At 46.5% G+C, this 26369-nt stretch overlaps 1 protein-coding gene across 1 annotated transcript in view; it reads left to right on the plus strand.

Moving 5' to 3' along the window:
* Nucleotides 1-26369, plus strand: part of LOC114586581 (septin-2) — a 63238-nt gene that overhangs the window by 20855 nt on the left and 16014 nt on the right. The window contains exons 6-11 of the mRNA XM_077920763.1: nt 5547-5681; nt 6970-7087; nt 12270-12371; nt 12778-12923; nt 14370-14453; nt 17277-17334. Of these exons, the coding sequence (XP_077776889.1) occupies nt 5547-5681; nt 6970-7087; nt 12270-12371; nt 12778-12923; nt 14370-14453; nt 17277-17334 (643 nt within the window). The remainder of the gene's footprint in view (nt 1-5546; nt 5682-6969; nt 7088-12269; nt 12372-12777; nt 12924-14369; nt 14454-17276; nt 17335-26369) is intronic.

The following is a 26369-nucleotide window of genomic DNA, read 5'->3' on the forward strand; positions in this document are numbered from 1 at the left end:
GTGCGCCCATCTCACTCAAGAGGCCGGGGGCCAGCGCTGTCCGAAGACACTTCCGGGTCACGTGGCCAGCGTGACATCGCTGCTCTGGCGAGCCAGAGCCGCACACGGAAACGCTGTTTACCTTCCCGCTAGTAAGCGGTCCCTATTTATCTACTTGCACCCGGGAGTGCTTTCGAACTGCTAGGTTGGCAGGTGCTGGGACCGAACAACGGGAGCGCACCCCGCCGCGGGGATTCGAACCGCCGACCTTTCGATCGGCAAGCCCTAGGCACTGAGGCTTTTACCCACAGCGCGACCCGCGTCCCTTAGTCCAGTGTTTCCCAACCTTTTTTGGGCAAAGGCACACTTGTTTCATGAAAAAAATCTCGAGGCACACCACCATTACAGCCCCGTGACGTCAGCGCGCAGCGTCACGCCGGGAGGGACGCACAAAAGTGTAAGTTTCAATTTCCCCCCCTCCCCCTTGCCTTCCTTCTGTGCCAACCGCCAAAAAGCCAAGAAAAAAGCCAAGACTTTAGGGCAGCAGGTCGACACGGAAGAAGCTCCTACCTAAGGACAGGTGCGACGGCCGTGTCCTCTTCTGCCACACTTGGCAGCCCTGCCTCACGGTCGTGACTCCCACCCTGATTTCTCCCCGCAGGTCGAGCGGCACAGGCAGCCCAATGTGTCCAGCCCAGACACAAGCCCCGCTTCCCCACTCTAGATCCTGAATGCGACCAAGTGCTCTGGACTCCCGAGCAGGGTGGGAAAGAGGACTCGCATCTGGTAGCCTCCGGGCTCCTCGCCTGCTCGAGGGATGGCATTGCAGGCAAGCTGCCGGCCGTCGCCATCGCCGCCCCCTCATGCGAGTGGACCTGCCCGGAGTGGTGGGCCGGGGGAGGCTCGCTCTCTGTGGGGATGTGGCCCGCACGCGCGGCCCCGCTTCCTCCTGCCCAGGGCTGAGCTCCTTACCCGCAATCTCGGTCTCGTGCACGTGGATCCCACTTATTCTGAAGCTCGCGCCACTAGCCGGGGCTCTCACACCGTGCCAGGGCGAGGCGGCGCGGCCCACTGACGTCATCGCGGCTCGCCGCCGCCCTCGACTTCCCTGTTCCCTCCCCTCCCTCGGGTCGCCGTGGTTACCGAGGACTGCAAGCTGCTCGGGCGAGCGTGGGGCATTAAGTGGGAGAAGGAAAATTAAAATTAAAACTCGCCTGAAGGCCGCCTCTCCGGATACAGTGGTGCCTCGCAAGACGAAATTAATTCGTTCCGCAAGTCTCTTCGTCTTGCGAGTTTTTCGTCTTGTGATGCACAGTTTCCCATAGGAATGCATTGAAAATCAATTAATGCGTTCCTATGGAAACCGCCTTCAGACCAGGTCCGGGGACAGTCTGTCCCCCGACCTCTTCTGAAGGCTGGGGGGGGGGGGACAAGGGCTTTTCTTCCCACCCCCAGCATTTTAAAAAACCCCGGGACAGCGGAGGACTTCTCCGCTGTCCGGGGCAATCTTAAAATGCTAGCCCCTGGGAAGGCAGGCAGGGGGGACAAAGATTTTCGCCCCCCGCCCGCCTTCAGGAGAGGTCCTGGACCTCTTCTGAAGGCCGGCGGGGGTCAAAAGTCTTTGCACCCCCCTGCCTGCCTTCCTGGGAGAGCGGAGAAAGGCAGTGCGTTTCTCCGCTCTCCCGGCAAGGCAGGCAGGGGTGAAAGTCTTTGCTCCCCCCCGCCTGCCTTCAAAAGCCGTCGGGGACAGCGGAGAAACGCGCTGCCTTTCTCCGCTCTCCCGGGAAGGCAGGCAGGGGGGAGCAAAGACTTTTGCCCCCCGCCGGCCTTCAGAAGAGGTCCTGGACCTCTAGCGGGCGGCATTTTAAAATCGCCTGGGACAGCGGAGGACTTCTCCGCTGTCCGGGGCGATTTAAAAGCCCCTGGGAAGGCAGGCAGGGGGGACAAAGATTTTTGTCCCCCGCCCGCCTTCAGAAGAGGTCCTGGACCTCTTCTGAAGGTGGGCGGGGGCGAAAGTCTTTGCTCCCCCCTGCCTGCCTTCCCGGGAGAGCGGAGAAAGGCAGCGCGTTTCTCCGCTGTCCCGGACGGCTTTTGAAGGCAGGCTTTTGAAAGCCGTCCGGGACAGCGGAGAAACCCAGCGCGCCCTTCCCGCTGCCCCCCGACTTGGCTGGAAGGCTGGCGGGGGGAGAAGCCTGCTCCTCCCCGTCGCCAGCCCCGCAAACTCGGGGGACAGCGGGAGAGGCGCAGCGCGCCCTTGCCGCTGCCCCCCGACTTGGCTGGAAGGCTGGCGGGGGGAGAAGCCTGCTCCTCCCCATCGCCAGCCCTGCAAACTCGGGGGACAGCGGGAGAGGCGCAGCGCGCCATCCCGCTGTCTCCCGACATGGTTTGGAGGCTGGCGGAGGGCTTCCTCCTCCCCCAGCCCCGCAAGCTCCCAGAGCGATGCCAAAGCTGCGCGCAGCTTCGGCATGGCTCTGGGTCCCGTTCTGGGGGAGGGGGAAGCTCGGGCGGTGGGGGAATAATTTTTTTCCCCTTTATTCCCCCCCCCCGCCAATTTTTCCCGCGGCACACCAGGCAACGTATCGTGGCACACTAGTGTGCCGCGGAACACCGGTTGGGAAACACTGCCTTAGTCATAAGGGAACTGAAGACAAATAATCTCAGTTTGTAGGTGAGTGCAGTATTGCTTGTAGTAGAACTTTCAAAAGAACTATTTACACAGAAACTCCCCAAATAGGAAACTTCCATTTATTTACATAATAATAATAATAAAAATAATAAAATTTTATTTATAACCCGCCCTCCCCCAGCCAAAGCCGGGCTCAGATGGCTAACAACAGTAAAATAATATAATACAGTAAAATAAAATAATACATCATTTGAATACCTTTAATAACTGATATGTTCTGGGCAGTGAACAATGTTTTCTAAAATGGTGTAAAAATATGCAGTTAATCACAATAAAAGTTAATCACAATAAAAGTAGATATAACACCACCAGTCAGTCATATAAAACAGTATTAAAAAGCACCAGATGTTCTTAAGAATTTGAAACACCTTGGAAAATTAATAAGGTCTTCATCTGGTGCCAAAGAGGCCATAATGTAGATACCAGGCAAGTCTCTCTGAGAAGGGCATTCTGCAACTGGGATGCCACCACTGAAAAGGTCCTCTCTGCCCATTACCTAAGAACCATATCCACCCTCTACCCCAGGCTTCCTCAACCTCAGCCCTTCAGATGTTTTTGGCCTACAACTCCCATGATCCCTAGCCAGCAGGACCTGTGGTCAGGGATGATGGGAATTATAGGGCCGAGGTAGAGGAAGCCTGCTCTACCCTGATCCCAAACCCACCACCTGCATTTTAAATCCTAACTCTTCCTTCCCCGGCATTTTGCCCTTCAGGAGTCCCCCGCTTCCCTTAACAGTCCTACACTTCAAGCAATTCTTGGCACCCATTCAGAGAGCCAGTGTGGTGTAGTGCTTAGAGTGTCAGGCTATGACCTAGAGACCCAGGGTTCAGATCCCCACTCGGCTGTGAAGCTCACTGGGTGACCTTGGGCCATTCACTGCCTCTCAACCTCACCTACCCCAGAGGGTTGTATTGGGGATTAAATGAAGGGGAGAATCATGTATACCACCTTGAGTTTCTTGGAGAAATGTTGTTGTTGTTTAGTCGTTTAGTTGTGTCCGACTCTTTGTGACCCCCTGGACCAGAGCACGCCAGGCACTCCTGTCTTCCACTGCCTGCCGCAGTTTGGTCAAACTCATGTTGGTAGCTTCGAGAACACTATCCAACCATCTCGTCTTCTGTCTTCCCCTTCTCCTTGTGCCCTCAATCTTTCCCAGCATCAGGGTCTTTTCCAGGGAGTCTTCTCATGAGGTGGCCAAAGTATTGGAGCCTCACTGTCAGGATCTGTCCTTCCAGAGAGCGCTCAGGGCTAATTTCCTTAAGAATGGATAGGTTTGATCTTGCAGTCCATTGGACTCTCAAGAGTCTCCTCCAGCACCATAATTCAAAAGCATCAATTCTTTGACGTCCAGCCTTCTTTATGGTCCAGCTTTCACTTCCATACATCACTACTGGGAAAACCATAGCTTTAACTATGCGGACCTTTGTTGGCAAGGTGATGTCTCTTGGAGAAATAGGTGGGATAAAAATGCAAGTAACAAACAAACATACACAAACATGTATTTGCACTATATTGTGAACACTGCCCTTCTCAGCTTTCAACTTGGTTATGTTTTGGGTTGTAAAAACTTCAGGCGGAAAACCCTGAGGTTCGGAACCAACATTGGGGTGGGTTTGAGAGTTGGCAGGGAGAGAAACATCAGGTATGATGCTTCATGAGGTTTGCAACCCTAATAACTCTAGTCCTAAAGGAAAGCATGAGAAAGGAGGGAAGGGAAAGGGCTGCGAAAGAGGTGACTCAGAATTAGTCAGCCATTTGAAAGTGTTCCTGCTTTGGGTGGGTGGCTTCCTTTTTTCACTTGTACATAATTCTGCTGGCATTTGACTGTCGCGTGTCCAAGTCATGCTGCGTATTGCGCTGTAAACAATGCTTTATGTTGGTCCATAACGCGGCAGCCCCACCAAGATCAGTCTGCCTTGAGTCAGCCCTCACTTGCTTACCTCATTACAGTACTTTAAACCAGTCTAGAGGGTGGCACTGGCTGTCAGCAACCTCCCCCCTCCTCCTTAGTGTCAGTATTGCCTTTGTAGAATTCAACAAAGAGGAAAATAGGAACAAAGGCAGAACTATGCCCCATCTACACAATACATATAAAGCTTCATCATACCACTTTAAACAGTCATGGCTTCTCCCTAGAATCCTGGGAACTGTAGTTTAAAGGGGCTGAGAGTTGTTAACAGACCCCTATTCCCCACACAGAGCTACAGTTTCCAGGGTTCCCTGGGAGGGAGGTAAAGGTAAAGGGACCCCTGACCATTAGGTCCAGTCGTGGCCGACTCTGGGGTTGCGGCGCTCATCTTGCTTTATTGGCCGAGGGAGCCGCATATATCTTCTGGGTCATGTGGCCAGCATGACTAAGCTGCTTCTGGCGAACCAGAGCAGCGCACGGAAACGCCGTTTACCTCCACGCCGGAGCGGTACCTATTTATCTACTTGCACTTTGACGTGCTTTCGAATTGCTAGGTTGCCAGGAGCAGGGACCGAAAAACGGGAGCTCACCCCGTCACGGGGATTCGAACTGCCGACCTTCTGATCGGCAAGTCCTAGGCACTCTGCTTGTTAAACCACTCTGGGAAGTGTAGTCTGTGAGGGGAATCGCTGGAAGGAGAAGGGGGACAAAACTAGGTTGAATGGGTTCCACATCCCATTGGCTCACGCTCAACTTATTGTTGGGCTTCCTGCCCCCCCACTCCCAGTGGGCACCAGTCACCACTAGCGGTTGTGAATTAAAAATGGGAGGCACAGAGTGTGAGGAAGCATGCTCTGAATGCCTTGAAGGTTAGGGGCTCTAGAGAAGAAGCAGTAAGAAGTGGAAATGTGCCTGGATGCAAACCTGTCTCATCACAAGTTCCTCCTTTTCCCTTTTCTCTCACTGCAGTTTCAAGACCATCATCCACTACATTGACAATCAGTTTGAAAGGTACCTTCATGACGAGAGCGGCCTCAACAGGCGCCATATTGTAGACAACAGAGTTCATTGCTGCTTTTACTTCATATCCCCCTTTGGACATGGGTAAGAAAAGATTTGCATTCTAGGCTGAACTTTTTTTCACCGTTAAGCAGGGGCTGGGGAAATTCCAGCAAAGAGATTTAACCACCTTACGAGCAGAGCAAGTTTCTTTGTTGTCAGTCGGCCAACTCAATTAAAATCATCTTTGGGATTAATGACCTCCATTTCAGAGAGGATTTGCTATTAAAACTTGTCAGGGGCACATATTAAAAATGGATGACTATCTAGAAACTTAAAAGTTGTAATAACTATGTCTTTTCATATGTGTAAATGGAAAGTTTAATTAAGCATGTCAGCCACCCACATTTGAAGTAAGTAGTTTTGCTTTTCACCTGGGTCTTGGAAGTTCTGTTTGTTGCCAGCAAAAGTAGAACTTTCTTTAACTTACAAGAGTTATACTTCAGCTTAAACTCTAAAAATGGTGTACACCCTCCTACCCTCAACTGAAATAACAATATTGAAAATATTGAACATTCTAAAACAATGATGGGGGGAACCTATGGCCCTCTAAGAGTTTCTAGACACCAACTCCCATCAGTCCCAGCCAGCTTGGCTATACAGTCGTACCTTGATTCTCAAATAGAATGTGTTTCGGGTGTCCGTTCGACTTCCGGAACTGTTCAGAGACAAAGACACGGCTTCCGATTGGCTGCAGGAGCGTCCTGCAGCCAATCAGAAGCCATGGAAGCCACGCCGGATGGTCGACTTCCGAAAATAATTCGAAACCTGGAACACTCACTTCTGGTTTCCAATCGTTCGGGAGTCGAAACGTATGAGTTCCAAGGGGTTTGGCAACCAAGGTACAACTGTATTGAATTGATGGCAGATTGTGTTAGAGACCAAGATCTAAATTTGGGGGAATTGCAGTTCAGTGGGAGAAATGTTCATTTTAAAAATTACTCAATGATATCGAAAACATTAGCTTAAGAAGCTACTGAGTATAAAAGCAGGTCAGGGGCGATGGAAGTTGTGGTCCAGCAACGTTTGGTGAGCCTCTCCAGAAAACCCCCCAGTGGTCATCAAAACAATATCAGCAGCAGGACTAACCACAAGAGCAGAGGACTAATTCTGTTTGTGGAATTAAAGAGGGAGATAAATGAACCACCCGTGAAACGGTGTTCTGGAGTTCCAGGGCTGCATTTGCAAAGGGCCTGCTGCTTATTGGGATCTTTTTGACTTTAGATACATAACAGATGATCCATAAGATGCTGCCAAGGAGATCTTCACTCAGGACTCCATTAATAATTATTGAGGTTTCCTCCCCCTCCCCCCCCCAATAATTGATACACAGGCTGAAGCCCTTGGATGTAGAATTCATGAAAGCACTTCATGGGAAAGTCAACATTGTCCCTGTGATTGCCAAGGCAGACACTTTGACACTGAAGGAGAGAGAGAGACTGAAAAGAAGGGTATGTATAAGCTTTTAAAACGAAATGCCACATCCCATTTCCAATGAGTTTGTGTCTGCTATATGCCTTAGAAAGTTGTGTATCTGTTTGCTATGCATTTGGACACCTCTTGAGATCCCATAACCAAATTATGGTTCCTGATATCACTTAAAAAAAAAAAAATGATTGGACACCATTTTGAATCAAGATAGTTCACTGATTTTTTTTGTTTTGTGCAATCCCTGAGCAAATGCTGAGTAGAAGGCTTTTTGCATTATATTAAGAATGTAATGCAGCCCACCTTTATTCCATAATGAATTTCATTCATGCTGCCCATCAATTAAATTTACAGAGTGGCTGGCATAAGGAGGGAGGCAGCTGACAAACACCTGTTCTGAAGAAGGAGGGGGGGAGTATACTTTCTCTGTGTTTTCAGATGACACAAGTTGGTTATAATGGGCATCATTTTAGACTTTCTCTTTAATTTCTGGTGCAGAAGGGGGTGTGCCTCTTCTAACATGGCCCTTGAAACCAGCATCTTTTGTGTTTTGTATTTTTAAAAAACTATTTTTGTTCAATCTGTTCTCCTGCTAATCAGACAGCACGTTTTAGTCTGTCAAATGGGCAGGATTGAGCGTTATTTTTAATTGCTCTTGATTTTTCAGAAAGGTAATGAATAAATCAGGGGGCGAGGAGGAAGGAATAAACACAACCAAAGCAGGCTGTTTGTTTTCCTTATCATGAGTATTTACACACCACCCTTCAATTAAATTCTCTTGCATTAAAAGGGAGAAAAGGACTGTTGATCTTCACAATCATGGGGGGTTGGAATCAAACTCATTTTATGCAAGTCATTTCATTCAAAAAGTAGCATTTTGATTGATGGAACTGCCTTTCAAAGGTACACTGGTATTTATATAGTTTTATACTGATTCAATAAAGATGGAACTGCCTGTTCCTTATTAGTTAATTAAGCAATTAGTTGCAAAAAGTATAATGTGCTAGAGCTCTTTCCAGGCTGCTGTCTGATAATGCAAACGTGCTGAAACTATTCCTCTTAGTCTAGATTTAACAATGCACACTTGTAAACGTTCGCTATTTGTTTCGCTTTAAATCAGAGATGGAGAACCTTATTCAGCCAGCATGCCTTTCTGGGCAGCCAGTGGGGGGGGGGGGGACATGTGGGGGTGGGTGGGCAGGCAGGACCAGAGGCAGACGTGGGTGGAGCAATGAATGCAGATTTTACCTTTGTAGGTTGGTTTCTACACACACTCGCATACGTCCCCCTCTGTCCTCCAGACAAGCAAGAGGAATGATCAGAGTTCAAGAATGCGTTCCAGCCACGCTAAAACACTTGGGGTGTGAAGCAGGGCTGGTGGAGAGTTCAAGAGCTGCATTGTCCCCTGCCCCAGCCTGAGGTTCCTCGCCGCTGCTTTAAATGAACACCAGCTGCAACAAAACCATTGCCTAATAAGGAGCACTTAAAGGACAAATAAATATAAACATCTTAGCCCTTTGGTCCGCTTGGGTCAGCCATTGTTACCAGCAGCTTAACCAGGATTGAATGCTTTTAATGTTGATCCAGAGCTTTGAAAGCTTAGCTACTGTATATTTTTCTAACTCAAAAAACATCTCTGTATTCAAAATCTGTAATCAAGGCAGCCTCTCCTGATGGAGCTTTGAAGCCTTTGCTAGGCTTTTTTTTAGATGTCTCTGCCATTTGGCAATCAATCTAAGGTAATGCGAGGGTTTTTTTGGGCTTTGTTTTTTGTCCTGAATTGTGGAGAGGTTTTTTTTTTGAATAAACAGAAAGCTTAGTTGTGGGGCTTCTGTCAAGGAAACCCAGCTTGGTGTAATTCCTGTTTTGACTCTGTGGAATTCTTCAAACTTCGTTTTTCATTTTTAATATAAAAACACCCTTCTTTTGAGTGAGAAGAATTGGAGGGCAGTTTCACAAGCTGTGCGCTGCAAAGCCGCAAGAGGAAACCTGCTCAAAAGAATGATTACATGAGAATGGGGATTTGGGGGGGGGGGGAACCTTGGATTTTGACTTCTTAACACATTTCCCTGGGGAATGCTAATCTTTAGGAACCACAGAACCTCCTGGGGCCAATAAAACCGATGTCCGAAGCAGCAAAATGTTGCTTCATTGTTGGGAATATGAAAAGCAGTTTGTTTTTCCTTGAGATTTGCTCCCCCCCTTCCCCTTTCAGGAAAGCACTTGGCTGAACAGCTGTGATATATTATTCCAGCACCCTTGTTGGGTTTTTCCCGCCATTGTTCCTCTTTTATCGCTAAGATCTCTGCCCAGAGAAATGGGCTTTCTTGTTCCGTGCCTCTGGTGAAAGGCGAGCTGCAATGCCACCCTGCTCCTCTGCATTGGGACTGACTTTCTGTTGTGTAGCAAATGCTAGAGATGCTGTGCCTTTAAAACCAAGCTGTGTCAGGCATGCCTCCTTAAGGAAGTACCGAGATTTGCATAGAGAATACAGTTTCCTTCTCCAGTGTGTTGGGTTTTTGGGTGGACTGGGCCTGGATGTTGTTGGCTGTTTATCTCATTTAATGATTGACGGTGCGGAAGGCCGTAGAGCACCTCCATTGCTTTCCCTTTCTGTGAAGTCTTTCTTGGGGAACTTTTTTAGTGCTTGGATTGACCACTGACCCATTCCGTTCTTAATATCCCATTCTGGCTGAATTTGCTGGTTCAGAGCATCAGGTGTACCATATTCGGCCCATCACCCCTGCTTCATCTCTTTACCTGTGCACTGGCGTTGATGCTTCTGTCGTGGTACATTTAAACCACAGTTTCCCATTCGAACCAGGAAACTGTGGCTTAATCTCTGATTACTAACCAGGGATATATATCTAGTATCTGATCCCAGTTAGTAAGACAAAATTAAACCAGAGATTCTGGAAACTGTGGTTTGCACAAACCACAATAGAAACAACACCATGCTGGTATGGAGAAGGGAGCATGTGGAAAGGCTGCTTGTTCTCAGCTTAGTAAATGGCTTATTAATTCAAGGTAGTTTTTCTGAGGGATGTGGGTGGCGCTGTGGTCTAAACCACAGAGCCTAGGGCTTGCTGATCGGAAGGTCGGCAGTTCGAATCTCTGTGACAGGGTGAACTCCCGTTGTTCGGTCCCAGCTCCTGCCCACCTAGCATTTTGAAAGCACGTCAAGTGCAAGTAGATAAATAGGTACCGCTCTGGCAAGAAGGTAAACAGCGTTTCCGTGCGCTGCTCTGGTTTGCCAGAAGCGGCTTAGTTATGTTGGCCACATGACCCGGAATCTGTCTGTGGACAAATGCTGGCTCCCTGTGCCTACAGAGTGAGATGAGTACGCAACCCCAGAGTTATCTGTGACTGGATATAGCGGTCAGGGGTATCTTTACCTTTACCTTTTAGTGTTGTCTGAACAAGAACTACTTGCCTTTCACAAGTCAGGATTTTCTCTGGAGGTCTTGGGATTTTCTCTCCAGAAGCCCAGTTGCTTCAAAATCATGCCTTTGGGAGGTTTGCTGGATTTTACACAATTGAAAATTATCTTAGTCTTTTGGGTTCTGTGCGGGAGGAAACGCCAATTCATAATTTTGTTAAGCTTCAAAGTGCGTCATGATTGCTTCCCCTCCCAAATAACAGCTGAATTTTGCAGCGCTAAACCGATTCATTCCCTGTTGCAAAATCATTTTTTCTTTTTCTTTTACCAAACACTCCCCGTTCCCCAATAACAAGCTAAAGAATCAATAACTCTTAACTATTTTTCTGTCTAGGGATAGTGTTTAAACAGCAACTTCATATTGCAATCTAGTGGCATTTGCTAGTGGAAGCAATCAATTTAATTTAATCACCACGAAGGAGTGTAAGAAAAATGGAAGAATAGGTCAGTGCTTTAGGAACAAATCCCTTAATAGCTGAAATAATGCAAGCTCTGGGGTTTGAGTGGCAACAACATAAGAATACAATTTATTATTAATGGTAATCATTTCATTTATGTCACACCTTTCTCTCCGAGGAGCTCAAGGTGGTGTACACGGTTTCCCCTCTTCTAATTTACTGTATTTTTCGCTCCATAAGACGCACCTGGCCATAAGACGAACCTAGTTTTTAGAGGAGGAAAACAAGAAAAAAAATATTCTGAACGGAACAGTGGATGTATGATTTTTGTGGTTCATGCTGTGGCCACAGACATGTGATCTGATGGTGAATTTGGGGTAACCCAATGCAAAAATCCTGAGGATCCATGTGGATCCGTGCTTTGTAACCGCGTTTTTGCGCCATTGAGGCCCCACGCAACAGTGGGCGCCTGATTTTGCTTTAGTTTTCTTGTTTCCCCCCTTTGCAAGTTTGCTGTCTTTACCTCTCCCCTCCCAGGCAGCCTCCTTTATCTCTAGCGTCTCATATCTCTCTCCCCGATTGGCAAATGATCAACGGCTTCGTTTCAACACCCACTTCCCGCTTAAAAAAAAAAAAAAGCATGATCTGCTTTTTGCCCCTGGGCAATTCGGCTCCAAGGACCACACATTCACTCGCATAAGACGAACAGACATTTCCCCTTACTTTTTAGGAAGAAAGAAGTGCGTCTTATAGAGCAAAAAATACGGTAATCCCAAAAACAACACCTTGAGATAGGTTAGACTGAGAGTGAGTGACTGGCCCAAGGTAACCCAGGGAGATTCATACCTGGGCGAGGATTTGAACCCTGGTCTCCCAGATCCAAGTCTCAACACACTGCACCACCGCAGGCTCTCAGAATTCATATATGTACACCTAATGTAGAATGTGGTGGGACGCGGGTGGCGCTGTGGGTAAAACCTCAGAGCCTAGGACTTGCCGATTGCATGGTCGGCGGTTCGAATCCCCGCGGCGGGGTGCGCTCCCGTCGTTCGGTCCCAGCGCCTGCCCACCTAGCAGTTCGAAAGCACCTCCGGGTGCAAGTAGATAAATAGGGACCGCTTACCAGCGGGAAGATAAACGGCGTACCGTGTGCTGCGCTGGCTCGCCAGATGCAGCTTGTCACGCTGGCCACGTGACCCGGAAGTGTCTGCGGACAGCGCTGGCCCCCGGCCTATAGAGTGAGATGAGCGCACAACCCTAGAGTCTGGCAAGACTGGCCGGTACGGGCAGGGGTACCTTTACCTTTAATGTAGAATGTAACTAAAAATCGCCCCTGTGTTTTTGTCTCTTGCTTGCCTGCACCCATAGGTTTTAGATGAGATTTCTGAACATGGCATAAGGATTTACCAGTTACCTGATGCAGATTCCGATGAGGACGAGGAATTCAAAGAGCAGACTCGAGTTCTGAAGGTGGGTTCAACATCAACAGGTGCTAAATTAGGCATTTGTCTAATTTAAATGTATTGCTCATGTAGGTGTTAGTTTTGCTACAATTATTGCATACAGGAAGGCATATTTGCTTCCCATTTTTGCAGTTGAAATAATACCCTTGCCAACATCTCACAACTCCAGTTTCTGAGGCTGTAGCAGAAATTACCTTAACCTCTGCAAAAAATGGTAATATACCAATGATATATTTTTTTTAACTACCCATGAGTTAAAAGTTTGCACTTCAACATAAATGAAAGTGGAGATTTCTGCGGAATGCTGTGCCAAAACTTTAGAACAGTCAGGGTATATTAAGTGGCAAGTTGACTCGTACCATCGGCATTATTCATTGATGATCTTATAAAATGGAATTTATTGACTCATCTAGGCTAGCATTCCTTTTGCTGTGATTGGGTCCAACCAACTTATTGAAGTGAAAGGGAAAAAGATCAGAGGTCGCCTGTATCCCTGGGGAGTGGTGGAAGTCGAGAATCCGGAGCACAATGATTTCCTGAAGTTACGCACCATGCTGGTGTAAGTAGAGTCCCTTATTTAGTCTTAAACTACAGGCATCTCTAACAAAACGTGTTTGTCAGAGAGAGACGCCTCTTGTCCATACTGTCCACAAAAACATGTTCGCCTGCTTAGCTGCATGGTTCATGTGAGAGCTCTGCTTCTTTCTTTATACTGAAACTGCTTTTGTCTTTTGTTTCTTGGCTAAATAATCAATAAAAATATGTTGCTAGGAAATAGGTGGCTTGCTTAAAATCTGGCTTGCTTTAATTGGAATGTACCGTATTTGGAAGCAGAAATCCCTAAAGGAATTTAAATTGGAAATGTCAGGATGTTTCAGAATTCATCTTGATCATATTGCAGCTCTGATTGGCAAGGGGGGTTCTTGGAATCTGAGTTATTTCAATATTTGCTTTTGCAAGAGATTGAAGTTGATTTTAGTTTTCTTCTGCAATGTGTATCTGTTCTGAATCATAGCCACAAGATATGTTATAGCTTCATTGTCAATGTACAGATTTTTCTCTCTGTGTACATGCACACGCCCCTGGACTAAGGCATGTTATCTCCTCTAACAATGCAAAAAAGATTTGAAACAAGTCAAGCGGAGCATTCCTTGCAGCAAGTGCTGAGAAACTAAATATAGTAAAATTCCAGGAATATGTTAGGGCTGATAATCCAAAAAGTGCTACTTAGCTGTGTGACTCTTAATAATGTCTGAGTTATTCCTCCTAGGGTAATTCCATTAATCAGGCTTTGTGGGTTACAGCAATTCTGCGGCATTTGATTCCATTAGACATCCTTGGCTTGGTAAAGTTCCAGTCAAAGATTTCCCCCTGCTGGATTGTTTCCATGTCACATGTGACTTTCACCTTTGAAGCCATAGTGATACTGAAGACTATTTCTGCAAGTAAGGTGGAGGTTCAGATTCTATATTTTATTGTGTCTGTAGGTCAAGTGAAAAGGCTGACTTGATGGAAGAGTACATCCACTTTACATGCTACTGGTTCCCCACACTCCCATCTTCCTTCACATATAACACTTTCCAGGCTAGGAAGTTCCTCTTAGCACCACATTTAAGAAAACATCCCAATAGATATTTTTCTAAAGCGGGTGGACCTGTGCGAAGCTTACCAATATGTAGCACTGCAGTAGAGAATTGTTGAGGATGTGGGTTGTAGGAACAGAATACTGTCTGTTTTTACTTGAAGTTTGGAATCGGTTAAAATTTAAGTTAAGCTTATGGATCTTGTCATTGAAAAGACAGAAAATATAGTATTTCAGTTACTATGGGTTAGTAAAAATGGAGAAAACCATTCATTCATGGCATGAAAAAAAGCATTGGCATGAATCATGTCTGTAAAGGCTGTGATGCTGCTTTTTATCCAGTTAAGAGATGAACCTAACTTAATAAAATTTGACTCGGGAGCTCCTGGCAAAGGAAGTTAAAAGCTGCGTTTCTCGTTTCAGGACCCACATGCAGGATCTTCAAGAAGTGACTCAAGATTTGCACTACGAAAACTTCCGGTCAGAGAGGCTAAAACGCACTGGCAAGTGAGTCTCTCTCTTGAGTTGTGCTTTCTCCCTTATGACTCTGCCCAGCCTTGCTCTTAAAAGTAGCTTCAGAAACAACCCCCTCCCCAACTCCTGTATCTGCTGATCTCATTCTCGTAACCTCTCCCTTCCTTTTCCTAGCCTGAAAACACACACGGAAACCAAGGCGAAGGGGCTTCTGTTTTAAATTGCTTCCTCTGTGTTAATTAACGGGAAGAAACCACTGATCCAGCTAGGATGGTGTGTGTGTGTGTGTGTGTGTGTGTGTGTGTGTGCAAGCTCCAGAAAGTATACCAGCTAAGGGCTTTGTGAAATATCACATCTCTCTCCCCCACCCAGTATTCATTCAGTAATTGATGTAATCTTTGGGTTGTATCCAAACTTGTCTTGTTTCCGCAAGAACTGCCGCTTGCTCAATGGAGAGTCCACTCCCATGCACCCCCCAGATCTGTCCTGGGGATTCCCCTGATCCTCTGGAGGTGTCTTTAGGTACGTGCAAATGGGTCGACCTTGTCAGATGCAACCCTTTATTCTTGTGTTGCCCATCTGACTTGGGCCGTTTAGATAAATATGAGGAATATGCATACAAACATTGAAATCTGCCTTATACTACATCAGACTGTTTGTTCATCTACCCGTATTATGCCTGTTCTGTCCGGCGGCAGCTCTCCAGACCAAAATCTTCTCCCAGTGTTGCTCCCTGAGATCCATAATCTAGGATTGTGACATACTGTAGCCCTGTAGTACAGCACATGCTTTTCATACAGAGAGTCCTAGGATCAGCCACTGGAATCTCCAGTTAAAATGGATCGGGGAGCTGGATATGGGAAAGCCCAAGTCCCTAGAGAACTGTTGCCAGTGGCGTAGCGTGGGGGGTGCAGGGGGGGCCGGCCGCACCGGGTGCAACATCTGGGGTTAGGGCAAATCCACAGGTTAGGGGGCGCAAATCCACGGGTTAGGGGGCGCAAATCCACGGGTTAGGGGGCGCAAATTACTTGCCTTGCCCCGGGTGCTGACAACCCACGCTACGCCACTGACTGTTGCCATTGTAGACAATAGGTGACAATTAATCTGACCTGGCATAAGTCTGCTTCTGGTGTTTTAAACTAAATATTTTAGGGACTGAGCCTTCTGCATGCAGTGCTGTGGCTCCTTCCCTGTCTCATGCGTAGATCTCACAGCAATTCCTGTACGTCTTGCACATATCTTGTATATTTTAAAACAGTATGTGCAGATAGTCACAGTGGACCGCGTTCAGAGTCCCCATTTGCAGACTGCACTGGAAAGGCAAAGGGCTGTTTTCACACATGTTCATCTATTGATGTCAAGTTGAGATCTGTGTGCCTGAATGAACCATCCCCAAACCAAATCAAACACCATATGGGCAGAACTTTTAAATGCCCTCTCAAATGCAGTGTGTTCAATGCTGTTATAGCTCACTAATTCAGCTGTGGCTTGTTGAGTGCCGAGGAATCAGTCAAGTGGTGTCCATGCGTGTGTGAACCAACCCCTGTGAGGCTTGACTCTTCAACCTTCAGAAATGTACAGTGGTACCCCGGGTTACATATGCTTCAGGTTACATATGCTTCAGGTTACAGACTCTGCTAACCCAGAAATAGTACCTTGGGTTAAGAACTTTGCTTCAGGATGAGAACAGAAAGCGTGCTCTGGCGGCGCAGCAGCAGCAGGAGGCCCCATTAGCTAAAGTGGTGCTTCAGGTTAAGAACAGTTTCAGGTTAAGAACAGACCTCCGGAACAAATTAAGTATGTAACCAGAGGTACCACTGTAGTCCAACGATTCTGGATTGAGAATGTCCCAGCTTTCTTCTCTCTCTGTTAATTTTATATAGCCAGGCAAATTATCTTGGCTAAAAAATGTCTTTATTCCTCTTCCTGATGCCACTCTAAACTCACTTCAGTCCCTCTGTGTGAATATTGTGCCCTTGACCATTCTGTTTTTAGTGTGTGAATCTTTTCTGTTCGTGTTGTGCCTTTCCTGACAAAAAAAAAAACTTGTTTCTCTTTGATATCTCTCGGCGCGAGAGTGCAGAAATATTTCTAGTTAAGGAAATGACTGTGTGTGTCTGGGCTGGTTCTTTGTTTTATAACTTGGTGCCATAGGGTGTGGGTAGGGGGGTAGGCAGAGGAAATGGCTCCACTGAAGTGTAGGACAGAATTAGGGTGTAAAAATCCAGGAAATTCCTTATACAAAACAAGAGTGAAGAATGAGAAGGCGATAGCTGCAAGGCTGCTTGGGCTTGAGAAAACTGCAGAAAGGCAATTCCTCCTTTGCATTTTTGGAGAAGGGTTACAGTATGGAAACTCGGGTCAAATCATTGGCTGAATTCTAAGTGGCTACATCTACAGCAGTCGGTAAATGAATAAAACAGTTGCCCTGAAGCAAAAAAAAGCATATTTCTTTGCTTTTTAGATCAGATGTTGCCAGACTCCCAACTTGCATCAGCCTCAACCAGCACCGCTAGTGCTCTGGGATGTTGAAAGTTATAGTCTAACAACATCCCTGTTTTTAGATAATGCAGGGCTTAATCCCAGAAGAGATGTTCCCACCTGTAAAGGAGGAAATGCCTCTTCTAAGAAGGTTTTTGCCATCTGCATATTTGCAAGAACTTGCATTGAAAACATGTATTTTTTTTATTTAAAAAAATCCGTCTCATTAAAGGAGCTAGGTTTTTCCCCCCAGCTGAACAAATTATTTTTAATAAAACCAATTTGTCTCGTTGGCTGCATTATGTTTCTGCTCAAGATCTGAACCCTTGTCCTTTAGCACTTGTGATGCTAATGTGCGTTTCTTGTACCTGACAGGCCTGTTGAAGAAGAAGTTGTGGACAAAGATAGGATCCTTCAGCAGAAGGAGGCTGAGGTAAGCTTGCGGGCAAAACTAAGTTAACATCTCATTAGCAGCGAGGCGCTCGGCTGAGTTAATGACATTCTGAACGAGCTCAAACAAAAATAAAAATAAAACCATTTGAATACAACCCTTATTTCTGGCGTCAGAAGAGCCCTGTTGGATCGGACCAAAGGCCCATCTTGGTCTAGCATCCTGTTGTCATAGTGGCCAACCAGATGCTTCCGGGAAGTCCAGAAACAGAACTTGAGCACCATAGTTCTCTTTCAACTGGTATTCAGAGGCACATTATTTACTTAAAAGCATTTGTATACATTTAATACTTTGAATGTAGGGACGCGGGTGGAGCTGTGGGTTAAACCACAGAGCCTAGGGCTTGCCGATCAGAAGGCCAGCGGTTCGAATCCCCACAATGGGGTGAGCTCCCATTGCTCGGTCCCTGCTCCTGCCAACCTAGCAGTTCGAAAGCACGTCAAAGTGCAAGTAGATAAATAGGTACCACTTTGGCGGGAAGGTAAACGGCGTTTCCGTGCGCTGCTCTGGTTCACCAGAAGCGGCTTAGTCATGCTGGCCACATGACCCGGAAGCTGTACGCCGGCTCCCTCGGCCAATAAAGCGAGATGAGGGCCGCAACCCCAGAGTCGGACATGACTGGACCTAACGGTCAGGGATCCCTTTACCTTTTAATACTTTGAATAACTCTAAGAGGCGTACAGTCTAAAAAAAGAAACTATATATCACAAAAAAACCAAAGCACCACCTGAAACCAGTAAAACAGCATTATATAAAAAGACACACACAAGCACATACAAATGAATGAATTTGTCTCCTGCCCTTTTAAAGCCATCCAGGTTTGTGGCCATCGGCACACCTTGTGGAAGTGAACCCCACAGTTACAACTATGCGCTCTATGAAGACGTTCTTCCTGTTGCCTGTCCTGAAATGCCCTCTCTTATGCTTTATTGGATCATCCCCTAATTTTAGTACAATCATACCTCGGGATGAATACGCTTCAGCTTAAATATTTTCGGGTTGCGCTCCGCGGCGACCCAGAAGTAACGGAATGCGTTACTTCCGGGTTTCGCCGCTTGCGCATGCGCAGACGCTCAAAATGGCCTCATGCGCATGCGCGGAAGCAGCAACCCGCGCATACGCGCAATCGCGTCTTATGTTCGATTCAGGATGCGAACGGGGCTCCGGAACGGATCCTGTTTGCATCCAGAGGTACTGCTGTATTGTGAGTGAGGACCTACCTGCTTTCTTCACACCACTCCTATTTTAACACACCTGTGTCACCTCCGCCTCCCTGCACCTTATTCAGCTTTTTTTCTAATATGAAAAGCTGCAAACGTTGCACCTCTTTTTTCATAAGGGAGCTGCAGCCTCTCAATCGTTTCGGTTGTCCTTTGCAGCACCTTTTCCAGCTCTATGGTGCACTTTTCGTGGTGCAGCCACCAGAACTGTGCACGGTATCCCATATCCTTGCCCGCTCCAAAAGTGTGGCCCACTGTATATTATTCCACTTCTGTTTGATAGCTAAGCATCTGGCGCCCACTGCTGGCTGCTTCAACTTGTCACAGCCATCTATCTGTTCCCCGCCTTACTTCAAATAAGTAAATCCTTCCACATCGGAAGCTAGCGTGTCAGCAGAGAAAAAGGCTTGCAGTCCAGATTAATTTTTGACATGCTGATTTTCCCCCTGTAGGAATCCTCCCCTTTCTCCCCACCCCTGACCCCCAACAAGATGCAGGAACATTTTATCAGGGTGAAGTGGTTAAACCTAGATTCAGGTTTGAGAACGAGGCCTAAGACAAATTTGCTAATAGCTATGTTTGGGTGAAGTTGGCCTCCAGTTAATCAGTGGGGAAGCCTTTGTTTTATCTATACGGTGATACCTCGGGTTACATATACTTCAGGTTACATACGCTTCAGGTTACAGACTCCGCTAACCCAGAAATAGTACCTCGGGTTAAGAACTTTGCTTCAGGATGAGAACAGAAATCGTGCTCTGGTGGTGCGGCGGCAGCAGCGGGAGGCCCCATTAGCTAAAGTGCTGCAGGTTAAGAACAGTTTCAGGTTAAGAACGGACCTCTGGAATGAATTAAGTACTTAACCCGAGGTACCACTGTAGTTGATTAGGATTTTCACATTGTTACAATAAAATATTGCAGTCCCTTATTACCTGTCCCCCTCCCAGTTCCTCTACCTCCCTCAGCCCTTTGTTCCCCTCCCTTTTTAATCACAGTTTTTCCATTTTGGTTGTTCATTGTTTGGCGTGTCAGCCGTGCATGCTCAGATAAGGGTTTGTGCCATTTTGGGGGTCCCAGATTAACAACCATTATTACATTGGATACATTTCCCTCCCTGCATTGTCCCTCCCACTGCTTCTGGTTGTGTAGGTATTAGTTCCAAAACTGCACTCCAAATTTCTTGGAAGCTTGGCTTCTTGCGTAGTTTATGGAGCAGGATCTTATCAAGGGCCACTAATGGCAGGAGGTCTTGTAGGAGGAAGCCTTTGTAAACTGGAAGAGTGTTGGCTCTTATTTTCTTTTGAGCCTGCTAGCTTCCCCTGAACAATGTAATGTTTGTTTGTATCAGATTTAACCCCACCATTCCTCATAGTTGCTCGGGGTGATGCAGATGGTTCTTCCTTCCCTCCCCCTCTGTCTGCACAGCAGCCCTGTGGGGTAGATTAGTCCAAGCTTGGCCCAAGGTGACCTAGTGAACTTCACGGCCGGCAGAGGTGCTGAACCTGAGTATCTTCGGTTCCAGTCCAACACTCACCATTACACCACTTTGGCTGTCCACACATAGGGGCGTCAGGGCTGCTTCTGTAATGTGGAGGAGGCTAGAAGCTTTTTCCTTGGGTGGACGTCTTTGCCAAGAGTTTGACTTCTGAGTGGAGTCTGAGTCTTTAACTTGGCTGAATGTAGCAGCTGTTAGCTTAACCTACCAAGCAAGATGCTGTGATAATATTGATGTTGACTCTCCTCTTTCCTGCTGAGTTTCCCTGTTCCAGGGTATTTGGCAACTGTCAGCAAAACAACAGAGAAGCAAACCACCCGTCCTTTTCCCCTCTTGAACTCTCCCAAATGTATTTCCAAGCCTCTTTGTTGTATAAATATAACATGTACAATGAAATATGATGAGCGTATTAAGAATGCACATTTAATGTGCAAATGCAGAATGGGAGGACGTTTGGTGAGATGGTCGGCTCCCTTATCCTGTTTCTACAGCTGCCCACTAGTGCAGACAGCGAGCAGATTCCCTACATGGGTGTGGAATCTGTGGCCCTCCTAATGTTGCTGGGCTCCCATCTCTTCATCAACTCCATCTAGCATGGCCAATGGTCAGGGATGATGGGAGTGCTGGTCTAGCAAGATCTGGAGGGTTACAGGCCTCCCATTCTTGTGTTAATAGGCACAACACCCACTTTGCCGAAAGTCTCATTATGAAAACTAAAACTGAAAGCAAGCAGACTTCTAGACCTTATGGTTGGAATGTCATGTATAATTGTGTGTGGACAAATCGGGACTGGGGAATTGGATCTGGGCAGCACCCTGGATCTGTATTGCTCACACCTCCCGCCGAACAAGTTTGATAGGTAAGCAGGTCTGCTTGCCTGTCAATTGTGACATGAGGTGACCTGTTTTTGCATAGTGCTGTGCACTATGCAAGCAGTGAAGTATCAAAGCACGCAAAAAATCTTGCCGTACCTTTAAGGGACTAGCAAATTTATTGTGGCAAAAGCTTTTGGAAGCTGAAGAACATAATGACTGGATTGGGTCCAGCATCCTGAACACCCAGTGGCCAATCAGATGCCTAAGGACCCAAGCTCGACATTGCTCTCCCCACTTGAGATTCCCAGCAATATTTAGAGGCTATTTGCTTCCGACATTGGAGGTAGAACATAGCTATAATGACTAGTAGCTCTTGATAGCCTTCTTCTCCATTGGATTTGTCTAGTTCCCTATTTGGTTAATTTGCCTGGTTGGTGGCTAACACTACTTCTGTTCTTAAACTTGGTTGCAAACACTGGATTGAAGCAGACCAAGTCTTGTCACGCAAGTCCACTTCATGAACAGTTATCCTAAACTGGCAGGTAGGCACTCATCTGGGTACCCAGAAATATCAGTGCAAGTAAGCCTCTCGAATTCTGGAATTGTTGGGAAGCCATTAACCATGGTTTCCAATCTGTGCGTAATGGGAAACCATGGTCAGCTGCTGCTTTGTGGTGTGTTTGCTGCTCAAGCAGAGTGACGGCAATGGAGTGGCATATGGGTGCATGCTACTCCTGTATATCCTGCCTTATTAAGCCAGGATTCCGTTGCAGAAATGAGGCCAGTGCATTTTAATGTTTCTTTTCGGAAGGGATTAAGTGACCTCCTCTGTGCCTTAGTTTTGAATTTATATACAAATATACGTTGAAGGCTTTTGGCTGTATTTGGAGGGTGAGCTCCTTGTGAGATAGGCCTGTCCTAAACAGCTGCCGTTTTAAAGTTGGGAAGGATTGGACAGATATTGCAAGAAAACAAATGTTTGTTGAATTCCTGTTGCCTGTCATTTCTGTTAAGGACCGAAGAGGCTTTGCTTAGTCTTGTGTAGATAAGGTGGCACGAAATCTCTTTATCTCCAAAGCAGTCTGCTGAGGAGTCGAGTTGGGGGAGGACTGGGGGGTTAGGGGGCAAACCAGAGGAAATGGGCTTACATTCTTTGGCCTTTGCTGAGAACACAAACATCAATTTCCCTTTCTGTTTTTACATTCTGAGCAGTAATGATGCTTGAAGTTCTATTTACAGATTTGCAAGGTTTACATAACCTCGGGGTGGGGGATGAAGTCTTGGGCAGGTGCCAGGTCCACCATTATCAAGACATCACTTCTGCTAAATAATCATTATGGATTTTATCAAAGGACACTGTGCTTGGCTGGTTGGAGCCATTAATCTCTTGCCTGCTTTCTTTGACCGTGTTGCAAGATCATTTTGGACATGTGTAGATTTATGTTTTGCCCTCCCACCGGCAGCTGGCTTTTGTTTTCGGAACTGCCTTTTTTATGCCTTTTCTCCAGATACAAAACTAGTTGTGTCTGCAAAGAAGGATATTCATAGAGAGACTTGGTAGTGTGACTACCCTTCTGCGGATCTCAAGGTGCCATCAAAGCACATTTCTGCTCTCCTCCTCTGGTCACTTTAAGAAGGATATTTGAGCTTCAAATAGAATATATAAAAGGATGTCACATAGAGGAGGGAGAAAGGTTGTTTTCTGCTGCTCCAGAGAAGCGGACACGGAGCAATGGATCCAAACTACAAGAAAGAAGATTCCACCTAAACATTAGGAAGAACTTCCTGACAGTAAGAGCTGTTCAACAGTGGAATTTGCTGCCAAGGAGTGTGGTGGAGTCTCCTTCTTTGGAGGTCTTTAAGCAGAGGCTTGACAACCATATGTCAGGAGTGCTCTGATGGTGTTTCCTGCTTGGCAGGGGGTTGGACTCGATGGCCCTTGTGGTCTATTCCAACTCTATGATTCTATGATTCTAGAAATACGACAAGCTGTGTCTTTTGCATTTCATGGCCTGTTTACAATCTTATTCTATATATACATACTGAGCTACTTTGCATGACACAGTAGGCCAAATCATGGTTTAGCAAGTGCACACAAGTGTGTGGCCTCCGGGACAGGAGTTCCCCCCTGGACCTCCTCACTGCTAGGTTTAGCTAAACCAAAGATTGGCTTTATCCAAGCCAGTTCTCAGAGTTAAGATGGCTCCTCAGTGGCTACCAGTGGTGGCTGATGCCTATTTGGGACTGGCAGGGTGGCCAACAGTAGGAGGAACCAGAGCATGAATGGGTGTAGCTAGAGTCAATGACAAGCAGAGCCAACTCATTCTGGTTTTCTTGTCATCTACCTCAATGCTGAGTTCTACAAGGGCTGAGACTGAGGAGGAGGAGGAAGCAGGTGTTGGCATACTGAGGGCAGACTAAGGTTAGTGGTGCAGTCACCCTATGGATCAGCCTCCACTGCTAACCATGAGATGTCACCAATGTTTGTTTTTGATCCACGCCTCCATCAGTGTGGATGCCAGTCCACAAAAGCTTCTGTCACTGTAGACCTGTTAGTCTTCACTGTGCCATAGGATTCTATGTCTACTCTCCTTGTGTCTTACAATCAGTCTACTGTCCTTGTGTTACAAACAATTAGCCTCCTTGTGTGTTACAAACAATTAGTCTATTCCCCCGCCCCCAACAAAAAATTAATAGGGTTGTTTGTTTATGTCTGATTGAACATTAAGAGTGTTGAAAATGCTTGTGCCATTCCTATGGCTTCTCTAAGCTTCCACTTTACCGCTGTTCGGATCTGTACCTTTTGTAGGGAGACTCTCCACATCAGTGCTTCTCTTCCCCTGCTTTTAGGCCCATTACAGATGTGCTGCAAATGGTCTCTTCATCCACATTACCAGAGACTCTTCTAGGTGAAGTCCTACCCACATTTTTTTGGTGTGTGTTTGTGTGCGCCCACCATGGCACCACACACGTTGGCATGTTCACCTGTTAGATCATACACTTGTTAGGTAAGCTTTCCCCAAGCTCGTGCCTTTGAGGTGTTTGCACTCCAGCTCCCATCAGCTGCAGCTGGTAAGGCCAGTGGTCAGGGGTGATGATGGAAATTGTAGTCCAAGAACGTCTGGAGAAGGTTGAACTAGGACAGAGGTGTAGCCAGCGTGGTGTTCTCTGGATGTTCTTGGGTAATTTGCATCAATCCTCCTCAGCATGTCAAATGGCCAGGAATTGAGTTGTGGTATAAGAACATCTGGAGGACCCATGTTGGCTACCACTGAACTAGAACAGGAAGTCTCAAAGGCCACTGCTGGAAGGTATCATCCTATAGCACTCTGATCTGAAGACTGACCTTATGTCTCTTGTTCAACATTTATACATCTAGCTTAAATCATTTTCTCTTGCTCTGTGCTGCATTAGCTTCTTAAAGCGGTCTTCGTTTTGGAAAATAACCGACATTCTAAACCAATGCAGAGCAGCTCATAAAGAAACAGTGCTTAGTTAGCAGTAAACATATTCTGTAATTTAACACGCATGGCTGTACTGTGTGCACGTCAACTTCCATTTTCCCTCTTCGGCCTCACTATATATCCTATTTCTAGAAATGTTGCTTTTTTTATATTGCAGATTATTAAACCAAAATAAACGCAAGCCTGTACTTAAGGAAGCCACAAGGGGGCGTAATGTGGTACAGACTTGGCTGCTGTCAACTCCCCAAGGGCTGATAAATAAGTAGATAATGTAGGAATTTGGGAAAGCCAGAAGATAATATTTAACACGAAGCAGTAAGCAGAGCAGGGGCACAAATATAAAAGTTCAATGTGAAGTGAAATTATTCACCCTTGGAGAAATTAGCCCTGATAGAAGATGAATAACAGAGGAGTTGACTGTGTTAGTCTGTTACAACAAGATCTCCAAGGTACATTTATGACTCTGCTGGTTTTAACAAGTTTAGGGGGCTTGCTTTTTGAAATGCAGTTGATTATTACATTTACAGTTGCACAAAGCATTCATGCCACAGTTGATCTGTTAATCTTTGAGGTGCAATGAAACTCTCTTCTCTCGTTTGCATGAATGAGAGATGTTGATTTGATTCTGCTGCTTAGGATGTAGGCTCAGGAAGATAACCTTGCTAATTCTGAGAAATGCATGCCAACCAGAACCTGGTGATTAGAAGCTATGGGACTCCCCAGTTGTGGCAGACTGTAGCCCTTTCCATGAGTTCAAAAGATAGGGTGTGGGCATAAAGTGTGTAGGAGGAACGGACACACCTTGGTTGTTGTGCCTGCTGCACTCTAAAGTTATTTCCCAGTCTGAAGGTGTCTTCTTGGGGCAGAGGGGACAGGGATGTAGGAAGGCACCATTTTCATTTCTGCCTTGTAGCCATCACATGCAGCGCTGTTTCCATTCTGCTGCAATTCATCTTCCACCAAAACCGATGTTAATCATCTTCCATGGTGAAATTATGTAAGTGATTTATGCAATTATTTATGTACTGTTTGTGGACTGAAGCAAACGCAACAGCAAATACCAATTGCGTTTGCTGGGTAGATTATTACTGTTCCAGACGGGACAAATAAGCAACCCGCTGGTAATTTCCTCTCCTGTTTCTGTTTTCATCAGAATTCTCCAACATCCATAGTAGGGGGGAGGGTGGCGCCTGGACATCTGCTCCCGGACACAGGCTGTGTTTGCAAGTGTTCAAAGAATGCACGGACAAGGCTTATCATTAGCAAAATCCAGAACTGCTTAAAAGCTGCCAGCATGAAAGGATGGACCACAGCAAGTCCTCCACCTTTGCCTTCTCATTTGTCTGCCTTATAGTGCAGGGGTGGCTAACATTTTTTTGGCCCGAGGGCCACATTCATCCTTGGCCAAGCCCTCCAGGGGCCACTTGCCAGTGTTGGGTATGGCCCAAATTGGGTGTGAGCTCCCTATGCCCATCCACACGCTTCCTCCTTAGCCGATCCATGTAGATTATCAGGGTGGGGAAAATTTCTGTCCCTGTTACAGAACTGGGCTGAATAGACAGGTGCCCACACGAGCACTGTGCTTATTTCACAAAATAAAAATATTTCTTGCTGTTGCAGCTGCTGTTGCAGCAGTAATAATAATAATAATAAAAAATATTTATACCCTGCCCATCCGGCTGTGTTTCCCCAGCCACTCGGGGCGGTTCCAAACAGATTAAAAACAGAATAAAACATCAAATATTAAAAACTTCCCTAAACAGGACTGCCTTCAGATTTCTTCTAAAAGTCAGATAGTTGCTTATTTCCTTGACACCTGATGGGAGGATGTTCCACAGGGCGGGCGCCACCACCAAGAAGGCCCTCTGCCTGGTTCCCTGTAACGTTGCATCTCGCAGTGAGGGAACCTCCAGAAGGCCCTCAGAGCTGGACCTCGGTGTCCAGTTCCAAGCCCTTTTGGAGGGTGGGGTTAGCCACCCTTGTTCCACAGTGGCCATCGAGTTGTCTCTGGGAAGCCCAGAATAGG

The sequence above is a fragment of the Podarcis muralis genome, chromosome 16 (genome assembly GCF_964188315.1).
Source record: "Podarcis muralis chromosome 16, rPodMur119.hap1.1, whole genome shotgun sequence".
NCBI classification, from domain to species: domain Eukaryota; kingdom Metazoa; phylum Chordata; class Lepidosauria; order Squamata; family Lacertidae; genus Podarcis; species Podarcis muralis.